This window comes from Protomyctophum parallelum, assembly GCF_964188405.1.
Source record: "Protomyctophum parallelum genome assembly, chromosome: 20".
Classification (NCBI taxonomy): Eukaryota; Metazoa; Chordata; class Actinopteri; order Myctophiformes; family Myctophidae; genus Protomyctophum; species Protomyctophum parallelum.
The window spans coordinates 31,329,861-31,350,627 of NC_139718.1; the positions used below are offsets into that span (position 1 = coordinate 31,329,861).

Sequence of the window (20,767 nt, forward strand, 5' to 3'; positions counted from 1 at the left end):
TTCTTTTGCTGATGTCATGCGTTACTCAGTAGCACAATAATCAACGTTGTACTCTCGCAACACCTGCTTTGTAATCACCGTACCGCATACGCGCGGCGTCTACTTGTTAACGCGTTTAAAGTGCATTACACCCATCTCATTGCCCTTCTCCCACCGGGAGGATAGACATGCATAAACCTCTGTGAGGAACACGCGCTCGTTTCCTTTTTCCTCCTTTAATTTGTATTATTTATTTTCTAAATCATCTGTTGTGGTGTCCCCAGGCTACAAAGCAATTGAAAGACATTTCTGGGCTCTGTGTACAACACAGTAATTACCTCCCAGGGGAGCGGTACATCACAGGTGCAATTACCTGCCTGAAGATTCAGGTGTAGATGACAGTTACACCATCTTGTTCTACTCTCGCCGTGTCGCCGACAACCCAAATGGGACCGTTGTAGTTTGGGAGTTCCTTTTTTACCCAAACAAATAAATGATTTATCGATGTTGATTCATTAGGACGGTTCGCACCAGTGGCTGGAGAACTCCCAAATCCCACGTGGTTGAAATGTGCTACTGAGCAATGTCATGTTTTATGGGTTTAATTAAGAATGATCTGTTTGTTTACGAATTTCCGAGGCAAAAAGAAAAGTTGAAGTAATTATCACAGCGATAAAGCCAACCATAGAAGTATTGCTGCAATACAATGAGGGATAATAATGACACATTTTAATCATTTGTGCTGTCGTGCAACCGAGTCCCACAATGGAAATAGCCGCTCTAGAAGGTCAGAACGCATCCCATCCGCAACGCGATGTGAGCTTGTAGATTCGGCAAGCAACTTTGCACAGCATGAGTTATATAGACAAAACAGACTAGCAGCTATATCTTGCGCCACCCCTTACACTTTTTTTTTTTTCTTTTTACTATTTTAAAACATTTTAAAATAGTTCAAATAGCTGATCTACAAGGTCACGACGTGTCTATAGATTGGCTAGTTGAACTATTTTGAAATGTTTTAAAAATAGTAAAAAATGGCAAATAGTTTTAGGGATAAGGAGTAAGGGGCGGTGCAAGATAGGGCCCCAAATGTATTTATTTACTAAGCATTTGTGTTTGTGCACCCCCCCCCCATAGCTGTGGATCTAGACAAGGAGGACGACTATGCAGACATCCTGATCTACGTGACGGGCTGCGTGCTCTTCATCCTCACCGTGGTCATCATCGTCCTCTGCCGCATGGGCATGACCAAGCAGAAGACACTGCCCACGCCGCCCGTACAGAAGCTCTCCAAGTTCCCTCTCAAGAGACAGGTAACAGAAAGTAGATACAAGATTTGCATCATCAAATAATCTCTCCCTCTCTCTCTCTCTCTCCCTTTTCGTCCCCTCACTTCCCGTCTTCAGTGAAGTGTGAAACTCTAGACTGCAGTTTAGGATTAGCAATTACATTCTTTCCACAAAGACTCAGTGGTATTAGGGTAAGGAAAGGAAAGGAAAGGTACTATGTTTACCCAGGGTAACTGGACTAAGCTCGAGAACTTGTTTACAGCCAGGCCCTGCTCATAGAACATTTCATGGTAGAGGTTCAATGCCTTGTCCAATGGCACTTCAGCTGTGGTAATTTTTAACGTGCCGGTCCGGGGATACGAACTAGCGACCTTCCGATATCAAGACCGCTCCGCAAACCGTTCGGCCACCGCTGCCTCTTTATTACTCTTGCGATCCGTGCTCAAGTGTTATTGTTTGGTTTTGCCTCTAGACAGTAAAATCCAACCAAATGGAAATGTAAGGATTCCATTTGTACACCGAATAAAAATGTATACTCAGGATTTTACAGTACCACACTGAATATCGTTGCTGTAGGGCAGAAACCTTGTATCTCCATATTTCACCTTATTATGTTAGTTATTTATTTACTTTTTATATATAAATTACCTACATTGTCGTCACACAAAGGTAGCCGAAAATAGCCAATCTACACGCTCACAAGTTGTGAACCTGAAAACTGTCACTTTTCAGGAAATGGAACCTGTGTCTACAGCCGAATAGACACGGGTTATGTTTTCCATTTCCTGAAAAGTGCCCGTTTTGGCCATCCTACACAAGGTTTCCACCCAACAGACAGTGACGATATAAGACCTGAGAGCAGGTGCTGCGTCCATCTTTATATGAGCTCCGCATGCGAGCATGTGTAGCTCTTGTGTTTCTGTCGGTGATGTGGCGTAGCGCGGAGGCTGGAAGGCCTCAGGCCTCCGTGACATGTGTTCACATTTATCTTGGAGCGGATTCAGCCGAGGGGATATTTATGCCCTCCCAACGACTGTCAGTACCAGTGTTGGATTTCACTCTCATCTAACACACACACACACACTCACACATGTGTACACGCACACACGCTCGTGCATGCAAGACGTGCATACATGCACATGCATAAACGGTGAGCGCGCATACAACACACACACATACACACACACACACTTGCACTCCTCAACTGTTTTGGGAAAAATCTTAAAACACAGCAGCTGCGTCTCCCAGTGAAGTGGCCTTTCATTTCAAGCCTGAATTATACTCTGTCGTACGACAGCATCTTGCGCCAAAAATAGCAGATCTACAAACACACAGCGTGTTTGCGATGTGACGCATTGTGTGCTTGGAGATCTGCTATTTCTTCAGGAGGATATATAAATCTTGACTCTCACACAGTCCCACCCTTCTAATGCTGAGACACATACTGTATACTATACTGTACACAGCAGTCCATCGCTCAGTGTGTGTGTGTGTGTGTGTGTGTGTGTGTGTGTGTGTGTGTGTGTGTGTGTGCGCGACTGTGCGTGTGTGCATGCGTGTGTGCACGTGCACGTGTTCCACTGCTCCAGCTTCATAATTAGAGGCTTTCCCTCTGAAATGATATATATGCGTCCCCATTTTTAGAAAAGATTGTTACTTAGTTGGAATCCAGCGCTCTGTAGTTCAAGAATACAGGCAAGTCTGTATTCTCTCAGCAGGAAAAGGTCTTATATAGAGACTTAAAAGAACTTGCCATATGTTCCTCTTTCATGTTTCTGAGTCTTTCTTTTGTGTCAGGGAGTGTTTGTATAAAGAAGAAATGTGTTTTCTTTCCCCAAGACATCTCTGTCAAAAGTCTTTGCTTGCAAACATGAGAATCTTTTCCATCTTTATGCTGTGGTCTTTTATGGCAGTCAGTTCAAGAGGGACCTTATAGTGTGCATGCGTGCAAGGGATCTTTCCTTCGTTTTTCGCAACACTAATCTACCGGTTGTCTTTGTCCTTTTTCATAACTCAGAGTAAATCTCCTAGAAAATCTCGTGGTATGTCCCATCTGATATTACTCTCATTCCTCTCAAATTGTCCGTCGAGTTCGACGGCCGTGGTGTTTTGCTTTGTTTCACAACCCTTTTCTTCTTTGAGTTTTCATCCACCCCCCCCCCCCCCACCACCTCTTTTTCACTTTCTCTCCTCTCTGAGGAGGGGGTGTCGGAATTGGGATATCTTGGTAGGTGGACATGTTTCTTCCAAGAGGGAGACGGAGCGCCCCACACACACATGCACTTCCAGAGATAAATGAACACTGTGGAAGGACACACAAACAGATACACACACCGTGGCAGGTCTATGACATAAGCACATTCATCAATAAAACGCCCATCTGCCCCCGGACGAGTCAGATGAATGGTGATGGAGTTGCGGAGCCTGCAGGCGGAGTGGCAGCGACACGGCTATGGCTTTCTGGAAATGGAGTTCAGCTGATGGATAGAGACGTCCATCCACCTGTTTAGTGGTCTGCCTCCAACTGCAGCATCACCCTCCGTTTGTCTTTGTTAGCGCCCTGCATCTTACTCTTCCTGTCCCCCTCCAGCCACCAAAGGCTGTCTAGTCATCTGTAAGGTGTCGGCAGGCAGACGGTGTCAGTTGGCCCTTTGCAGGGACAGCGACGGCTTATTTGGTGCTGGCGTCATGTCCGATTTATCTTGCACCCATAATGATTGCTAAAATGTGAGCGCCATGGTGCTTTATTCTTTTCTTTCTGAAATTTTTGGGGCTTTTCTGCCTTTAATCCGTACAGTGGAGACAAACGGAGAGAGAGTCAGGGAGTGACACGCAGCAATGTCCCGCTGGGCCCAGGAACGGAACACAGGACTTAATCAGAGCCTGTACTGTATACTCTGGGCCATCGGCATCCCCCTTTGCTTTCTTTTTGTTCAGCCATAAAACCCTCTTGTTTCCGTAAGAGAAGAGAAACATTTTCAATGGCTTCCATTGCATTATACAATATACATCACGACGTGTTTCAAGTATTCTTTCTGAGAGACCTTCACTTGATTCCAGAGCAGATCTTGGATCAGGTTAAAGAGAAAATCACTCTCAGCAGTTGCACATTTTATTTAAAACTTTTCAAGATTCAAGTCATGGCTGGATGGTTTGTTAAGAAAAGCAAAGGCTCGCAGCTCACTTTTGTATTATATTTATTCACAAACACAGCAGGCACAACGTTTCGACCGGTATTGGTCTTTTTCAAGTAAGGTGTTCAAGTATGGTTTGTTAAAACATGGGCATTTTCATAGTGTGCCTCTGTCTGTCTCTCTCTGTATCACACTGTCTCTGTCTGAGATCTCCGTGTGGACACCACCTCTGCCTTTTCAGAAACTATAACAACCTTTCTCTTTTTGCACTCAAGCAGGTGTCTCTGGATTCCAACTCCTCCATGAACTCCAACACCCCATTGGTCAGGATTGCCCGCCTGTCATCCAGCGACGGACCAATGCTGGCCAACGTACTTGAGCTGGAACTGCCCTCTGACCCCAAATGGGAGTTCTCCAGAAGCAGGTAAGAAAGAATGAAAAAAAAAAAACATCTCAAATATATATATATAGAATTAGCTGAGATTGTAGAACATTACTTAACATTAACAATACGTTATAACTGCTTTATTATATGCTTACAGTATTCATTGCTCTAACCAGATCCTAATTTAACCTTTACACAAAACACAATACATATACAATATACATTAGTTCCTGTATTGCTTTTTGTTTCAGACTGACCCTGGGTAAGCCTCTGGGGGAAGGCTGTTTTGGTCAGGTGGTGATGGCCGAAGCCATCGGCATCGACAAGGAGAAACCCAACAAGGGTTTGGATGTTGCTGTGAAAATGCTGAAAGGTTTGTGATTATACTGATTTTAGTGGGTATTGTGGGTAATGCAGGCAAGCTCTGGGAAATACTACGTGATCTTGACAACTTCAACAGCAAAAGTCAGGTGATTTCCTGATGGTGGAAGTGGCATTGATATTGTTGTTGTGGATCTCTCTCTCTCTCTCTCTCTAACCTTGACTCCCAGGCTTGCTTTCTCAGAATGAAAGCTGGGGAATGTTGAAGCGAAAAGTGGATAGAAGTGGGCAGGGCCGCTAGATTGGAGGGCTGGCCACATGAGACCGTCCCTTTGTCCGTGGTTTCACTATTTCTGTTCTTCTGATCTATCCCTCTCTCTCTCTCTCATCCTGTCAAGCACTCGGTGACAACATGTATAGCAGGGCTATTGAACTGGTGGCCCGCAGACCAAGTCTGGCCTGCCAATAAAGTTGGATCGGCCCCTTGAGTTTCTGCAATGTGGCCCCCCTTGAACAATTTAGTTGAATAGCCCTGATGTAGTTTAGTTTGTAGTAACTTATGAATACTTTTTTAACTCATTGAGTCTTTCTCTCTCTCTCTCTCTCTCCCTCCCTCCCTCCCTCCCTCTCAGATGATGCCACAGATAAAGATCTGTCAGACCTTGTGTCAGAGATGGAGATGATGAAGATGATCGGGAAACATAAAAACATCATCAACCTCCTGGGAGCGTGCACGCAGGATGGTGAGCTCGCCTTGGAGAACATCCCATTTATCACAGAACGCAGCCTGACAGCTCCCATGTCTCCAAAGGACAGGACTGCACGTTGGAAATTGGAATATTAAGTTCTGGGGGTAAAATGAGATGCTAATGCTATTCAGTGTAGAATAAATGAAAAATGGGACCAATTAAAGATGAAGCCACTGAAAGTAAACTGTGACCTGCTCACGCTCTCGCCACCCCCAACAATTTCAATAAAATGACTAAAAATGGAAGGTAAAGTTACTGAAAGTCAAAGTGTAATAAACACTTAACATTGCCGGTGTGCAGTATATCTCTAACTGTGCACAGTTTCCTCTGTACATTAAGTGACTCCATGTCACATAACTTTTCTATTAATGGCTGCAATATTCCACTACTACTACTGCCACTACACTAACCACCTCTGGTGCAATTACTACTATAACATAACTATTAACACGTTGACTGCGTTATATATATATCTTTAACTTCCGTTCCCTGCCGATGTTTTTCACCAACCTTTGTAGAATTACCGCGTCACAACCGTACCTCCATATCATGAAAATCCGCCTAAAACATTTCCCATCGTTTGTGTTTGAGTTGAAAAATCCACCACTGCAGCGATCCGAAACAACAACTAAGAACAGAGCAAGATGGAAGCGCCCATCACGCGTCATAGGCAATGCATTGAGCCTCAATTTCCCAGAAACCTCAGCAAGCCAGTGTGACTGATTCTGTTTGAAGTGAGGGGCCCTCTTATCATCGTACATCATCATTCTCCATTCATTGTCAATGGGAATTTAATCTTTGTGTAGGACAAAAATAGCTCATTTGCTCATCTACAACTATGGTGATTAATAGTGGTTAAGATCTAAAATGACGGCCCAGGCCGTAGCGTAACGGTCTGGGCACCGGACTGGTGATCCAGTCGCGGTGTGCCGCGGGTTCGACTCCCGAACCCGACACGGCCTTTACCGCAAGTCATCCCCCCATCTCTCTCCCGTTTCCTGTCAGCCTACTATCTGTCCCTTAAAAAATCAATAAAAGGCGTAAGCCGCAAAAAAAAAAAAAAAAAAAAAAAAAAAGATCTAAAATGACACAGATGCTTTCCCAGTTTGAATGGGTTGGTTAGACTATTAATGAATCAAGGAATAATGAAGTCACTGCCATGGTTTCAGGTCCTCTGTACGTGCTGGTGGAGTACGCGTCCAAGGGGAATCTGAGAGAGTACCTCCGGGCCCGCCGGCCACCGGGCATGGACTACTCCTTCGACACCTGTAAGATCCCTGACGAGCAGTTGACCTTCAAAGACCTGGTGTCCTGTGCCTACCAGGTGGCCCGTGGCATGGAATACCTGGCCTCACAGAAGGTACGGAACATACAGGGAGATGCTGGGGAGGAGCGCACACTGCACATACACGCACGCACGCACGCATGCATGAGACATGTTCTAACGTGTGTGTGTGTGTCTGTCTACAGTGCATCCACAGAGACCTGGCGGCCAGGAACGTGTTGGTCACCGAGGACAACGTTATGAAGATTGCCGACTTTGGTCTCGCCAGAGACGTGCACAATATAGACTACTACAAGAAGACCACAAACGTGAGTTTATTTCAGCAGCCATTTCAGTGTATAGTTCCGACATAAGTAAAATAATAACAGTGTTGTTGTTTTTTTACCCTGAGGGGTGGAGTTCATCATGTTAAGTCAATAATATTGAAAAACATTTAGGAAAGATGCTATATAGATTTTACTGTGTTTTTCCTAGTGTGTTTTCCAATTAATAACGACACTGCACAAATGCCTTTTACCTTGTGTAAAATGGCCAATACAGGATCATTTAACTTAAAATGTTTTGGCAATCATGTGTATTAGACATGGTAAGTTCTTGTTGAAGGCAGAACCCCTCTACATGCTCACTTACTGTAATCCTCTCTGGGCGAGAGGACAGACCAAAGACCTAAAAGAAATGCATGAAAGGGAGGGCATGGGCCTCCGGTCTTTGAACTGGGCCGGGTCTGGTGGACGTTGTTTTGTTGGACAGTAGTGTCTGGGCTGTACAGAATAGTTCTGCTGACTCAAGCACCTCTGTTATATTCTCTGCTGTTGTTGCAGGGTCGTCTACCCGTGAAATGGATGGCTCCAGAGGCGCTGTTCGACCGGGTCTACACGCACCAGAGCGACGTGTGAGTTTTGCACGAACCAACACACACACATGAACACCCCCCACACACACACTTTTCACATGCCACCCCTCCAACCATCTGGATGTGCTGTACACCCAAGGAATTCGGGTTGTTGGAATATCACGACGGTGCGCGTTAGCATCAAAAAGTAAGAGAAGTAGCTAGCGTGTGAATATGGATTTGTGGCGTTCCCTCGGGCCCTTCTGCCCCCCTCTCTTATTATCTTGCCACTAGCTCTGTTCTCTGCTCGCTGTCATCTGGGCTCGCTTGATAATCCAGGGGCCCATTGTATATCAGCATCCACTGCAGTGCATTCCGCACCATGTTTGTACCTTAATCTCCCATTATGACATCAGAGGGCAGCCGAAGCGGCACGCAGGCCCCCAGCATCTTAGCATTATTTTATCAGTGTAAATCCACCCATCCCTGGAGTAGGGGGAGATAAGCAGGGCCATTCTCTGTTATCATGAGGTATTCCCCTCGGGGGTGATTTCCTGGGATATTACAAAGGAAACCAGACGGCAAAGACAGGCTTGGGCTTGGCCTTTTGTATAACCTTTGATTGTTCCCTGATTGTTCCTGTGTTTTGGTCACGATCAGCTGAATAAAGGAGAACTCGGGAGTAGAGGTCCAATGTCTTCCAACTCCAGTCAGTCTGAATGGCATGGGCAGCCTCTGAGCCTTCCATCATGATTGGAAAACTCAATGCTCCTCACGTTGCTCCCTCAATGTTCTACGGTGTGACTCCTAAGACATGCTGGACAAAATTGGTGCCCTTGGTAATGTTTATCGGAGGGGTTTTCTCTCCCTCCGCCCCCACATCCCCACTACGCCCTTGCCCCTCGTCACCCAGTCGCAGCCAGACTTTGTGTCCCTGGCAGCCCCATCCAAGTCAAACACAGGCCCCTGTCAACACTGGCCTGTCTCTGTGTGATTACAGTAGTAGTGGGAACGGGCCGGGAGAGGAAGATCAGTCCTCTCTGGTTGTGTTGTTTCAGCAGGTCTGGATTACTACACAGTTTAGTCAGTCTTTATACAGTAGTTCAGTCCACTCTTTCTCACTCTCTCACACACACACGCACGCACGCACGCACACACACACACAGTGAGTAGAACACTGTCCTGTGTGTGTGTGTGTGTGTGTGTGTGTGTGTGTGTGTGTGTGTGTGTGTGTGTGTGTGTGTGTAAATGGTGCATTTAAATAGCGCTTTTATCCAAGGCGCTTTACATAGATTGTGCATTACATTCACCCATTCACACACACACATTCATACACCGATGGCGGAGGGAACCATGCAAGGCACCAAACGGCATATCAGGAGCAACTAGAAAAAGTGCCCTTCTGGGCACAGGTCTCCACCAGGATAGGAATGTAGGTTTTTCCTTGGCCTCTAGGGAGTTGGCATACAAAGTTATCCACAGATCCGTGCAGTTAGAGGTAAAAACACTTTTCGGCCAGTTATAGCGCCACCTTGAGGCTGAGTTGAAATTGTTCATGTGGCATTTCGTCCTCGGCCTAGTGGGAATGTGGGTGCACAATTTCACGGAAATCACGCGATGTGTTCATGATTTGCAGCATTTTGTTTGAAACTGAGCACTCCTGTGAACTTTGGAAGCCAATCTTAACCAATCAGGATGGAGTCTGAGAAATCTGAAAGACCGGTTTCGTTGAATGGCTCTAGAGAGACGGTGTACCAATTTGCGTGATGTTTGGACAAAATCTGTAGGTGTACTGTGCAAAAACTTGTTTTGCACAAAGCGGCCTCCTGGTGGCGCTATAACAGGCCGTTCTGGAAAGTTTGGCGCAGAGGTTCATCGTTGGCATCCAGGGAGTGTGTGCAAAATTTGGCATCGACCGGGTTAACGGTGGCCGAGATTAGCTGCTCACGGACACACACACACGGACGGACACACGGACGGACGGACGTGCAAAACATACTCTCCCCCCATGCCTTCGGCCTGGTGGAGACAATTAGGGGTTCAGTGTCTTGCTCGCTTGTGTGTGTGTGTGTGTGTGTGCGTGTGTGTGTGTTAGTGAAGTCGATGTTAATAGAATAGAAAGTGAATGTTCACCTGAAATAAGCTACTGTTAGATTAGTTTACTGGTGCATTTAGCTCAATCCAGTGGTATGGCCCATGCTGGGAGAAGACCCTGAGACCAACACACTGTAATGATAATGAGTTGGTAACTGGTCCACTGTCAGCCCAATTATTCCTGGCTTCTGCTTTCTTCCTGTAGATCTACCCCTCCACTACCACTTAATCTCTCTCTCTCTCTCTCTCTCTCTCTCTCTCTATCTCTCTATCTCTCTCTCTCTCTCTTCCTCTAGTTTTCCATTCTTACACACCTTTGCTTCCTCTCTACTTCCCTCCCTGGCTGCGGCTGGTCGTCCAGTGAGTCCATGCAGCCGGTAGCTGCTGTTTGAGCAGAGCGTGGATAATTAGATTAAGGCCCTGCTGAGAACTACAGCGGGAGAAGGAGGGCTCCAATTCAGAGGCACTGGACCAATGGCCAAACAATAGGAGCCTGGGCTAATAGACCAGTCCATTATGTGATTACCTCCCCTCGTGTTTTATCCATTTTACTGAGTGAGCCTGCTGCCAGAGACAGTCAGGGAAGGTGGGTTGAAATGTACATGGAGTTGGGTTGTACTTGAGTTTGCATAAAGGATTGTATAGTAACTGAGCTTTGATAGTTTTGGGTGGGTGTGCTAGGTCCTTTATTTCAGGGTCTCCTTTACACATAATCACACGGTCCTGGTTAAATAAAATAAGCCAAACAAATGGCATTAAGATTTTGGACTGAGGCCGATTCTAAAAAAAATCTAAAAGTTTGCTGAAAAACTTCAAATATTTCTATAGCAGCATCAAAAATGTTACATTGAATACTGTACATACTGTCCAGAACCCCAAGAGGGGTTCCCGTCCAGAAGGGTTAGAACTAGTGCTTTCAGGCGATTAACATTTTTAATCTCGATTAATCGCATGATTTGTGTAGTTAATCGCGCGATTAATCGCAAAATCTTTTTTGCTCTAAATTCAATGATGAACTGAAAGAAAACAGTGTATTGTAGAGATGCTCCGATCAGGTTTTTTGGGGCCGATCACCGATCACTGGAAGCAGTAACTGCCGATACCGATATTGCCGATACCGATCACAGCGTCGTGAAATCACACACCTTGCAAACTGCGAGTTTGGTGTCCTTTTCTGACACAGTAATCCAGGGATACTCAAATAGCTGAACATGTGAGCCACATTAAGAAAATGGCAAGGGGCCAGGGGCCGGTTGATAAAATGACAACATTATTATTACTTTTTTTATATACCTTTTTTCCACATGACGTATGAAAAGACAAGTGCAATGTGCATTATTTTATGGCTTTCCCATTTTCTCTCTTTTGAATAATTCTGTGCAATTAGCACATTCAACACAAACAACTGTTTCCATAAAACAAACTAACATAGGCTACATCTCTATAAGCAGAATCATGAATAGGCCTATTTAATTTATACAAAAGGAGAAGAGAGAGCAATGCGTTTGTGGCTCAAACTTTGTCTAATATTGTTTTAGAGCAGTGGTTCTCAAACATTTTCATACCAAGAGCAAAGGACCCCCAATATTTATTCAATCTACAAAAATAATCCCAAAATCGCTTATAAATTAAATGAAATTAAATTACTTAATACTTACTAATCGCTTATTTGGCAACACTGGCCAGAAACGACCAGTGTTGCTTCTTTTTGTCTTATTTTGTATAGACCTAGGTGGCTTGTTTCTGCCATAGTTATACTGGCAACACCTCTGGCTTCTAGCTAGCTGGTCTGGATTATGTGCTGCTGCTCGTCGACTCGTCTCTGTGTGTGTACTGTCAGTCCCAGCTCCGTGACTGGGAGATGGGACTGTGGATAGTCTACTACTCTGGATAGAACTTTCTGTTACAGTTGAATCATTATAAAAGTACCACACAACTGAAAAGTATCGCGACTGTGACCGCAAGTTAGAAACGTGTGTGGCTATAACGAGGCACAGCTGTTTACAATGCGATGCAAAATTAACAGCGGGGGTTTTGCTTTTGGTCTGGATGGATGAATTGCACAGGTTTCTCAAGCGCTTTTTTGGACTGGAACGTACGACACGAGCAAAACTTTTGTGAAATGTAAATAGAAGGCAGTTACTATTCCTCAACATCCCGCCTGCCAATTGCTGTGAAATGTTTTGTTGCGTTAATGCGATAAAAAAATTAGTGCCGTTAATAAGGTGTTGCGTTAACGCATTAATAACGCGTTAACTTTGACAGCATTAGTTAGAACACCAAAGGGGTTAATAGTAGATTCAGATTGTTTTATGAAAATAATCTACAGAAGAAAGCCTCTACAAAATATGTCTGATCAGTGGTCAGTGGTGGTGTGTTGGTTAATACAGATGTGCCCAGCTGGCCAGGGACTAAGTCCCGCCTCCTGTTCCTCCACACTGTCACCCTCTCAACGTTCTAAATCTGCCTGGAAAAAAGTAAAGATACAAAGAGTGAGAGTTGGACCGCCTACTCTTCTCTAAGACAGAAAGCCTTTTATCAGTAAGAGCATAGATCTGATGTGTGTTTCTCCAACTGCACACAAACAGTACACTGTGCTGTACCCAAGCAGCTTTGTGACCCCTGACCTTTACCCTCTGTGCATGTGTGTGTGTGTGTGTGTGTGTGTGCATGTGTGTGTGTGCTTGTAGGTGGTCCTATGGAGTGCTGCTATGGGAGATCTTCACCCTGGGAGGTTCTCCGTACCCAGGCATCCCTGTGGAGGAGCTCTTTAAACTGCTGAAGGAGGGTCATCGGATGGACAAACCAGCCAACTGCACTCATGAGCTGTACGTCACATATACACATACCAGTGAAGCAAACGTAGTACAGCAATCGCTAGTATGAAGATGTTTTTTTATAGTCATTCATTTTTGAGTGGCACCGTCCCCTCCAATGTCTGGCTTTTAGGCATGACGCCAAGTGGCAGCCAAGTCTATGGACTTTTAATGTTTGTCTTATTCATGCTCCCCCAAAATCTGCAAGCCTCCGAAAATCAACATGGCCCCCTGAAACATACGACTGCAGTGCATTACAAGAACAGCGAGTATAGAGGTTCCATCTGTTAACATTCAAACGTGTTTTAACTGATTGCTTTACCTTTCATTTCCAGGTATATGATAATGAGAGAGTGTTGGCATGCTGTGCCCTCTCAGCGACCAACCTTCAGGCAGCTGGTAGAAGACCATGATAGGGTTCTGTCCATGACCTCCACTGATGTAAGTCACACCACAATGCCGGACCTGATCTTAGATTTGAACTTGATAACCTAAAGCTTATATTGGCTAAAGGTGTAGCTCCTCAGAAATACCTCAGTCATACCGCAAAGCCTCTACTTTCCGATTGAGCTGTAAGCCGCAAAACTGGCTGGAAATGTTGCCCCTAAACCAGAATGTAGAAGTACACAAATTATTATTTTTTTCTTTCTTTTTTTTCTTTTTTTTACTCAACCATGTTGAAAGACAGTGATGTGTGTTGAAATTATTCATTCTTACGTAAATGGTTCATTTATCGTACAGCAGTTTTCTTAACAAAGTTACAAAGTGGTTCAAAATCCAACTGAGTTAACATTTGACCTCTCCCTGTGACAGGAGTACCTGGACCTGTCGGTTCCCTTCGAGCAGTACTCTCCTACCTGTCAGGACTCAAACAGCACCTGCTCCTCAGGTGACGACTCTGTGTTTGCCCATGACCCTTTGCCTGACGAGCCCTGTCTTCCCAAACCGCTCCCCAGTAATGGGGTGATAAGGACATAATTGCCCCCACACACAAACACACACACACACACACACTGGGAGGGGGCAATTAAGTCCCTTGCCACACTCCACCCCCCGTGAGACTTGTGACCACCTCTCAGTGTGATGTCTTGACAGCCTTGTTGAGGTTGGGAAAACATGAAAACTGTCACTTGCAATACTTCCACAGCGCTTCAGTTCTTCAATTGATCTTGTACTTTTGGTAGAAAATGCTGTACGATTGAGGGTGTCCGTTTTCTATTTGAGAGACTCCTAAGTATTGAAGGAAGGATTTTTTTTCTTTTGCTGTTGAACCGTGTCTATTTTTTTGTTTGTTTGTCTCTTCCTTTCAATGAAATGAAATTCTATTTTTGTACCTGGCCAGTCTTTTTTTTTAATTGACAATCCGTGGGGGTCAAACCATTCCGTGCCTACTTGGGGGAAGCTCCCAGAACTGAAACAGGAAGTGATGTAAGAGGAGTGGAAGGAAAGACAATGGTCAGTGACTGGTCACGTGATGCAGGGGCATTTGTTTTTTGTTTTATTTCTCTTCTGCATGGACCTCTTAGACTGAGATACCGTACATGGTCTACCCGGAAGTCTGTTTGAACTAAATACCAGCAGAGAAAGAATCCGTTCGATAATGTGACTCGTCCTTCCGATGACACTTTTGGTCCTTCCTCAAAACATACTGTACTTCCTCACAATTCTATAGATGACAAAGAAATATTGAAGAATGGACATGAGTACACATGGCTACATACATAGTATGTGTTTATTCCTGAGTTGAAGTGAATCAACGTAATGCTTCATCCTCCTAAGCGAGCAGCTTGGGGGGACCATGGAACAATGCTCTCATCCCCTGTGAGGTTTATATAATTAAGGTTTGTAGGAGGGTTTTTTTTCTATGTATCTAGAAAAGGATTTATTGTAAATATATAAATGCAAATATGTATCATATTGCTGTGCACAGCTATGTACTTAAAAGACAAAAAACTCATTTTTTTTTTTCTAAAGTATTGTTTTAGAACCGAAAGCATTGCAATCTAGGGAAGACACTGTCATGAAAACATTTAGTCATTTTAATAAGTGATTACAAAAATAGGTTTTATGTTTTATGTATATTTGTAAAGATATTTATAGACTTAACATGTGGTTCTTAAGTTGAAAGATCTAGTTTTAGATTTTAGTACTGTAAGCAAAGATTTTTATTTCTTTTTTTGTAACTTATTTTAAGATAGATCTGCAATGTTTATTGTTCACAACTGGCTGATTCTTACCTTTCTGGTTTTCAATCCATATTTTTCATTTATTTTTAGTTTGTTTACAGTCAAAGAAAACAATATAAGAATGTATGGCAGACGCAAAGATAATTTTTAGCTTAACAGTGTTTTCAGAAAGCAAGATTCAAATGCCAGAAGTGAGACTTACACATGAATTGAAGCTCCAACTGTAACTGTAAACAAATCAGTTGAGTGAAATGGTATTCAGTTGGTTGAATTTGATACAATTTGTTTGAAAAACTAACAACGATGTAACTCTTGCTGGGCAAGAAATTGACAGTGCTTCGCAATATGTACCCGAGAGGCCTTTTAGTATCCCTGAAGTGCTCAAAGACATACTGAATAGAAAATATATCAAAAGTATATCTGCTGTAATTTAAGCCTTCCCATTCATAAGCATACTATATATTACTGTAAAGGTTTCCGATCTCATTCATCTAACACGATCAAAGTGTTGCATGCATTCATAGTTAAATGAAGTGATGTAGGTGCAATCCCCCAAAGAGTCATGTGTCCTGTCATTAGTGTCCTTGAGCAATGCATATACGGTTATACGCTCTACTTGTGGCCATATTCTAAATCAATCTGAATAAGAACTTTTGGCAATTTTGCCTAAAGTGAAAGATCGACTCGTGCACCTGTTTTACACTCTTACAGTATGTCATTGTGTTACTTTAGTGCTACTAAAGAACCTGCCCAGAAGCTTGAGAAGTTATCGCTGCTCCATAGTGTTAATATTAAGAAATGAAGGCATGCTGTTGTGTCATAGAGACACTACACAGCAGAAAAAACTCAAGTTTGTCAAAGCAGACTCTGAAACGTATTAAGTATGTGTGTGTGTGTTTGTTTGTGTGTATGTGTGCGTGCGCGTCTGTGCATGTGTAGTTACGGGTTGTGCCACCGTAACACACTTCTTTTTAAGCCTAGTTTGTCAAGGAGAAGGAAAAAAAAGTGCCAAATGTGTAGTCTTAATAGTCTTCTTTCATCCTGTCTTCTGAGATCTCTGAACCAAAATCACTGCACTGCCAGCGAGAATGTAAGACGTGGAGGGTTTGGTTGAAAGTGCGTCGTGGCTATATGTGCAGGGAACGGTTATGAGATTGCCAAATAACAACCTCCCAATTCCCCCGAAAAGTTGATGCTGTTCTCTCCAGCTAACCCCAAATAGTGGAAGGGTTGAAATGTTTACACAGCCTATGTTTAGTGAAAGTCTCAAAAGGGAAAGTTTTCTGTTTTGTTTGTCTGTTTTGGTCAAGTTGCGTTGAAGCATGATTCGATCCACTCATTGCTGAACGGAAACAAAGAACAGTTGGTAACCACACAGTAAAATACTCAGAATTCATTTAACTCTTGAGCGTCCATTTTGTTACATTTGTACTCTTGAGTTACAAATGGATAAATTAATTAACACAGAGGATTATACTGAGCACTTTGCAATGGCTACATTCTTTTCTCAGTTTGTGTAATTTTAATGTGTTTAATGACACAGTAATAATGTCAGTACAACACTGTCCAATACATAATGTAATTACAGGGGTGCAGCAATGCTGTACCGTATATAATGTAGTATACAACTTGGTGCAAGTTCATAGCTAAATGTTCAAATGTATGTTTCCACTTACACAGCTTTGTTCCACCCTGGTAGAAACATTACTTTTAAAGGCAGTTGACTTATTTACAATAATTATTATGATAACTTATACCAACAAGCCTAGCACACCGAAGTAATCATATATTTCTTCTGACTGTATTCACTCCCAGTTTTGGCCCCATTCATATCAAGTGCCTGGAATAATTTAGAAGGAAAGCCAAAATAGATTAGCCTGTTAATTTTGACCTAATTTTGAATGTATAATTACAAAATAATAATTATAATAATGATGATAACAAGCTGTTCTGTCTAAAATTCTAAAAGAAGTTCATATCGTGTGAGTTGTTTTTCTTTCTTTTCTTTTTTTTTCAGTGAACCAGACAGACAAAAGGCACTTGTTTAATGACAGCAGGGTGGAGCCAATGAAAGTGATAATGTTCCTCTATTTATTCTTCCATGCTGAGTAAAAGCTTTCCCTATGGCGAGAGTGTTACAGCGATGTGCTTTCCTCATGCTTCATGAAGAGCCAGATTATGACAGAAGATGTATACTCCTTTTACTTCATATTTTTGTCAAGGGGTGTATCTTAATTGTTATTTTGATTTCCATTTGTTTGTTTCTTTTTTCCTTTTTTTTTTGTACACCCTTGTTGGTATTTATGTGTTGAGTGTAAAGCCTGATTCATGCTTAGTCATATGGAGTTGTGTGACAAAAATAGCTGCTCTATTGCGGATTGGCTATTTTTGTCGTGTTGATAGGACAGCGCATAAATTAAGTATACTGTAAGAGATACAGATGGCCCCTTTCTCTGTTAGGATTAAGTCCCCTTCTTTGGTTGGAATGAACTGAAGGCTTGATTTCCAAAATGACACTGTATAAATTCATTCGTTTTTTTTTGGGGGGGGGGAGGGGGGGCAACCAGAAAACTATATATCTTTTTTCAAATAAAAAGTGATTCCAACCCCATAGACATAACCATTTCATAAGTAAAGGCCTAGAAATGACTCATAGTTGTAAAGGTAACCCATCATTTTGCTTGCACTTTCATGGCCAACGCTCATAGTTGTCGTTTTCATTTCCCTCAAACGATGGATGTCTGATTTTTGGATTAAAACTCGTTTAGGCAGGGGGTTTGTTCTATTGTATGTACATTGTACAGTACAGATCATCGCCTATTCTGTTGTCTCCACTCTGACTGACTTATTTATTTTGTATTAATGTATTTAATGGAAAAAAGAAAAACATATTGGGAATTTGAGTCTTTGTTTAACAAAGGGGGTCTGTTAGCCCCTAACAGAGAGATACATATTGTCTATGGGGGTCTGTTAACCCCTAACAGAGAGATACATATTATCTATGCCACCAATGAAATTTTCAAAGATAAAGCTCTATATTGTTCCCAGGTTGGAATTGTTGGTTTTTCATCACAGGATCCTCCTTCGTGCAGTTTTTATATTAATTATGGTCATGCAGCTCTAACCTACTGCGAAGAGACGTCACAAATTAATTTATAGTTTGGAAATTCTCGCTTTTATGTTGCTGATACAAATAGTTTTTTTGTAGCCGTGTGGGCTGTTTTGTACAAATCTTAGGAATATATTTTCATGGCCCTTTTTGTTGGTTTTTTTTTGGCATTCCACATCTTTTTACCACCAGTTGAGAATGACAGAACCCCTTTCTGTCAACAGTTTTGCTTTGTCACTCTCCCCACGGGCCACGCCAACAACTTCATTTCTACAGCCCACGTAATTTATTTTTCTCCTTTGTTTTTGTTCTGTTTTCTTTGTCTTTTAACATAGAAAGGTGGAACTAACCATTTGGTATAGTGTTTTATTTGTTTTGTTGTAATTCAAAGCTTGTTTGTTGCAATGTACCTGTTCATGATCTCATTCAGTCTCTCTGGAACATTCCAACACAACAGAACCCATTTGGGCAAACATCCCACACAGGGACAAGAATCTCTCTCTCTCTCTCTCTCTCTCTCTCTCTGTCTCTCTCATCCTCCTCTCTGTGCCTGACAAACTATGCTGTCAAAGAGGTTTTCAAATAAACATGTTATAAAAGTGATCTCCTGTCGAGGCTGTCATTCATTCCTATAACTTGGAGAGGAGAAAATGTGTATTAGTCTCCTGTTGCATAAAAAGCAGAGCTGAATAATTTGTGATTCCTGTCATACAAATTTGGGGTTTTAATGTAATGAATGGCCAAAATACCACAGTGTGTACACAATGCAGATCACAGGCCTTTACTCCTCTTAAATCACAGCAGGGAAACACAGGCAGCATACATCTCAGCCGCCACTGCCTGTTAATTCCTGTCCTACAGTAAACAAATTATTATTTCTTTCTCTCTTGCCTTTTCTTTGTTTGCTGTAGTGGAGTCATAAACCCTTCTTTGTAAGATGAAAGTTTAATAGAAGCCAGTGGTAGTGGGTTGGGGTTGTGTGTTTGTCAACTACACTCACTACGAGCGTGCGTGCATGTGTGTGATTGACAAACACACAACCCCAATATACATAGAAGTGAAATGGAGAGGCCCTTGAGATGGAGAGGCACTCGAAAAGAAACAGATACAAAACTAGTGACAGAATGTATCTACAGTATATGTAGAGTAACAGTATGTAGAGCAATACAGAATGTATCTGAATGTAGAGCGATAGAGAACGTATACTGTATGAGTGTTACAGAATATTTCTGTATGTAGAACCATGCAGAATAATGTCTGTATGTAATAGTTATAATGTGTTGACGTTTCGCATTGCAATAGTCTCAGTGTGTTTAAGGCTGGGATATGGTTTCGGCTAAACGGTGATGGACAAAGTGGTAGACGGAGAGACGCATTGAGAAAGATATATTGATATTGCTACAGAGACAAACTAATGAGAGAGAGGGAGAGAGAGAGAGAGAGAGAGAGAGAGAGAAACAGAAAGGCTGTTCGAGAGAGAGGGAGGGAGGTGGAGGGTGATGGGGGTCTGTATTCAGGCCATTGGCCCCGGGCCCCGTCTCGAGTGCGTCCTGAAGGGAACATCCTGCCGCTGTGGAACTTCCTCGCTCGGCTGAAGTGGTCCATTCACAGAGCCCTTGTAAGGGGGGGCTTGTTTTTGCTGCTAAATGGATGTTTCTGTTTCAGAGGTGTTTGCCCTAGTGGAGGCTTTCCACTCCTCCTCCAAAAATGCCTTCCCTCCTGCTCCCCTCTTCCTCTTTTTCCTCTCCTCTGTCTCTCTCCATATGCCTCGCACTCCTCCCTCTCCCCTTTGCTTCTCTCCTCCCTTAACCCCAAGGCTCTCGTTCTTGAACCCCCCCCCCCACCAGCAATCTATCCTTTCTGACCTTTAAATCAACCCTTATTCGTGTATACATGCATGCTTGCGTGTGTGCATGCGTGGGTGCGTGTGCAGGGGATTGGGGGGGTGGTTGGGTGACAAACGCACAACCCAACCAAAGTCCCCCACCTAAACCTTTTTTTCCAGCAACTATAATTTCCTGTACAACAAAAGATTGGATTTGTCTACAGAGCACAGTTTCAAAAATCTATTTGCTTGGTTGGTTTGGAGATCTTTTTAGCCACTTAAACCTATACTAGTTGGTTGGTTTAACCAAACTACAGTAGGTCTGCTCCCTTTTTTCCCCCTCTACACCAAATCTCTTCACTGAAAATAGCCAATCTTCTATCTGGATCAGCTATTTCCAGAATAAGGAATCATGGTGGTATGGTGGCTGCCTGTAACACTGGGTGAACTAGGACTCAAAGTTGATTTCATGGCAACACTCGTAAATGGCCCGTAAGAGCCTCCGCTGAATGCATAAAGTGCAAAATGTAAGTAAATGCCAAGCAGTTGGTGACTCCCTTCTTTCAGACTGGCAGCTTTTAATCGGCCACTTGAACATGTACGTTTTAATCATTACAGCCGTGCTTTTAGAGCACTATTAGTGATTGTGTAACATGTGGTTCCGTCTTGCTCGGTGGGTAAAGCATAACATGAACACTGCCAGGGTAAGAGGTCCTATTCACTGCATGGCTTTAATAAGTACAACACTGCACTAACGCACTGA

At 43.1% G+C, this 20,767-nt stretch overlaps 1 protein-coding gene across 5 annotated transcripts in view; it reads left to right on the plus strand.

The window, feature by feature from the left end:
* The window catches only part of fgfr3 (fibroblast growth factor receptor 3), a 75,486-nt gene extending 56,704 nt beyond the window's left edge, over positions 1–18,782 (plus strand). For 4 of the 5 annotated variants that reach the window (XM_083792008.1, XM_083792011.1, XM_083792007.1 and 1 more), the window contains exons 9-18: positions 1,117–1,292; positions 4,678–4,826; positions 5,039–5,160; positions 5,741–5,851; positions 7,027–7,217; positions 7,328–7,450; positions 7,964–8,034; positions 12,759–12,896; positions 13,220–13,325; positions 13,698–18,782. In XM_083792008.1, the coding sequence (XP_083648134.1) occupies positions 1,117–1,292; positions 4,678–4,826; positions 5,039–5,160; positions 5,741–5,851; positions 7,027–7,217; positions 7,328–7,450; positions 7,964–8,034; positions 12,759–12,896; positions 13,220–13,325; positions 13,698–13,862 (1,352 nt within the window). In that variant the 3' untranslated portion in view covers positions 13,863–18,782. The remainder of the gene's footprint in view (positions 1–1,116; positions 1,293–4,677; positions 4,827–5,038; positions 5,161–5,740; positions 5,852–7,026; positions 7,218–7,327; positions 7,451–7,963; positions 8,035–12,758; positions 12,897–13,219; positions 13,326–13,697) is intronic. The other variant, XM_083792009.1, reaches the window with a different exon arrangement.
* The last annotated feature ends 1,985 nt before the right edge of the window (positions 18,783–20,767 follow it).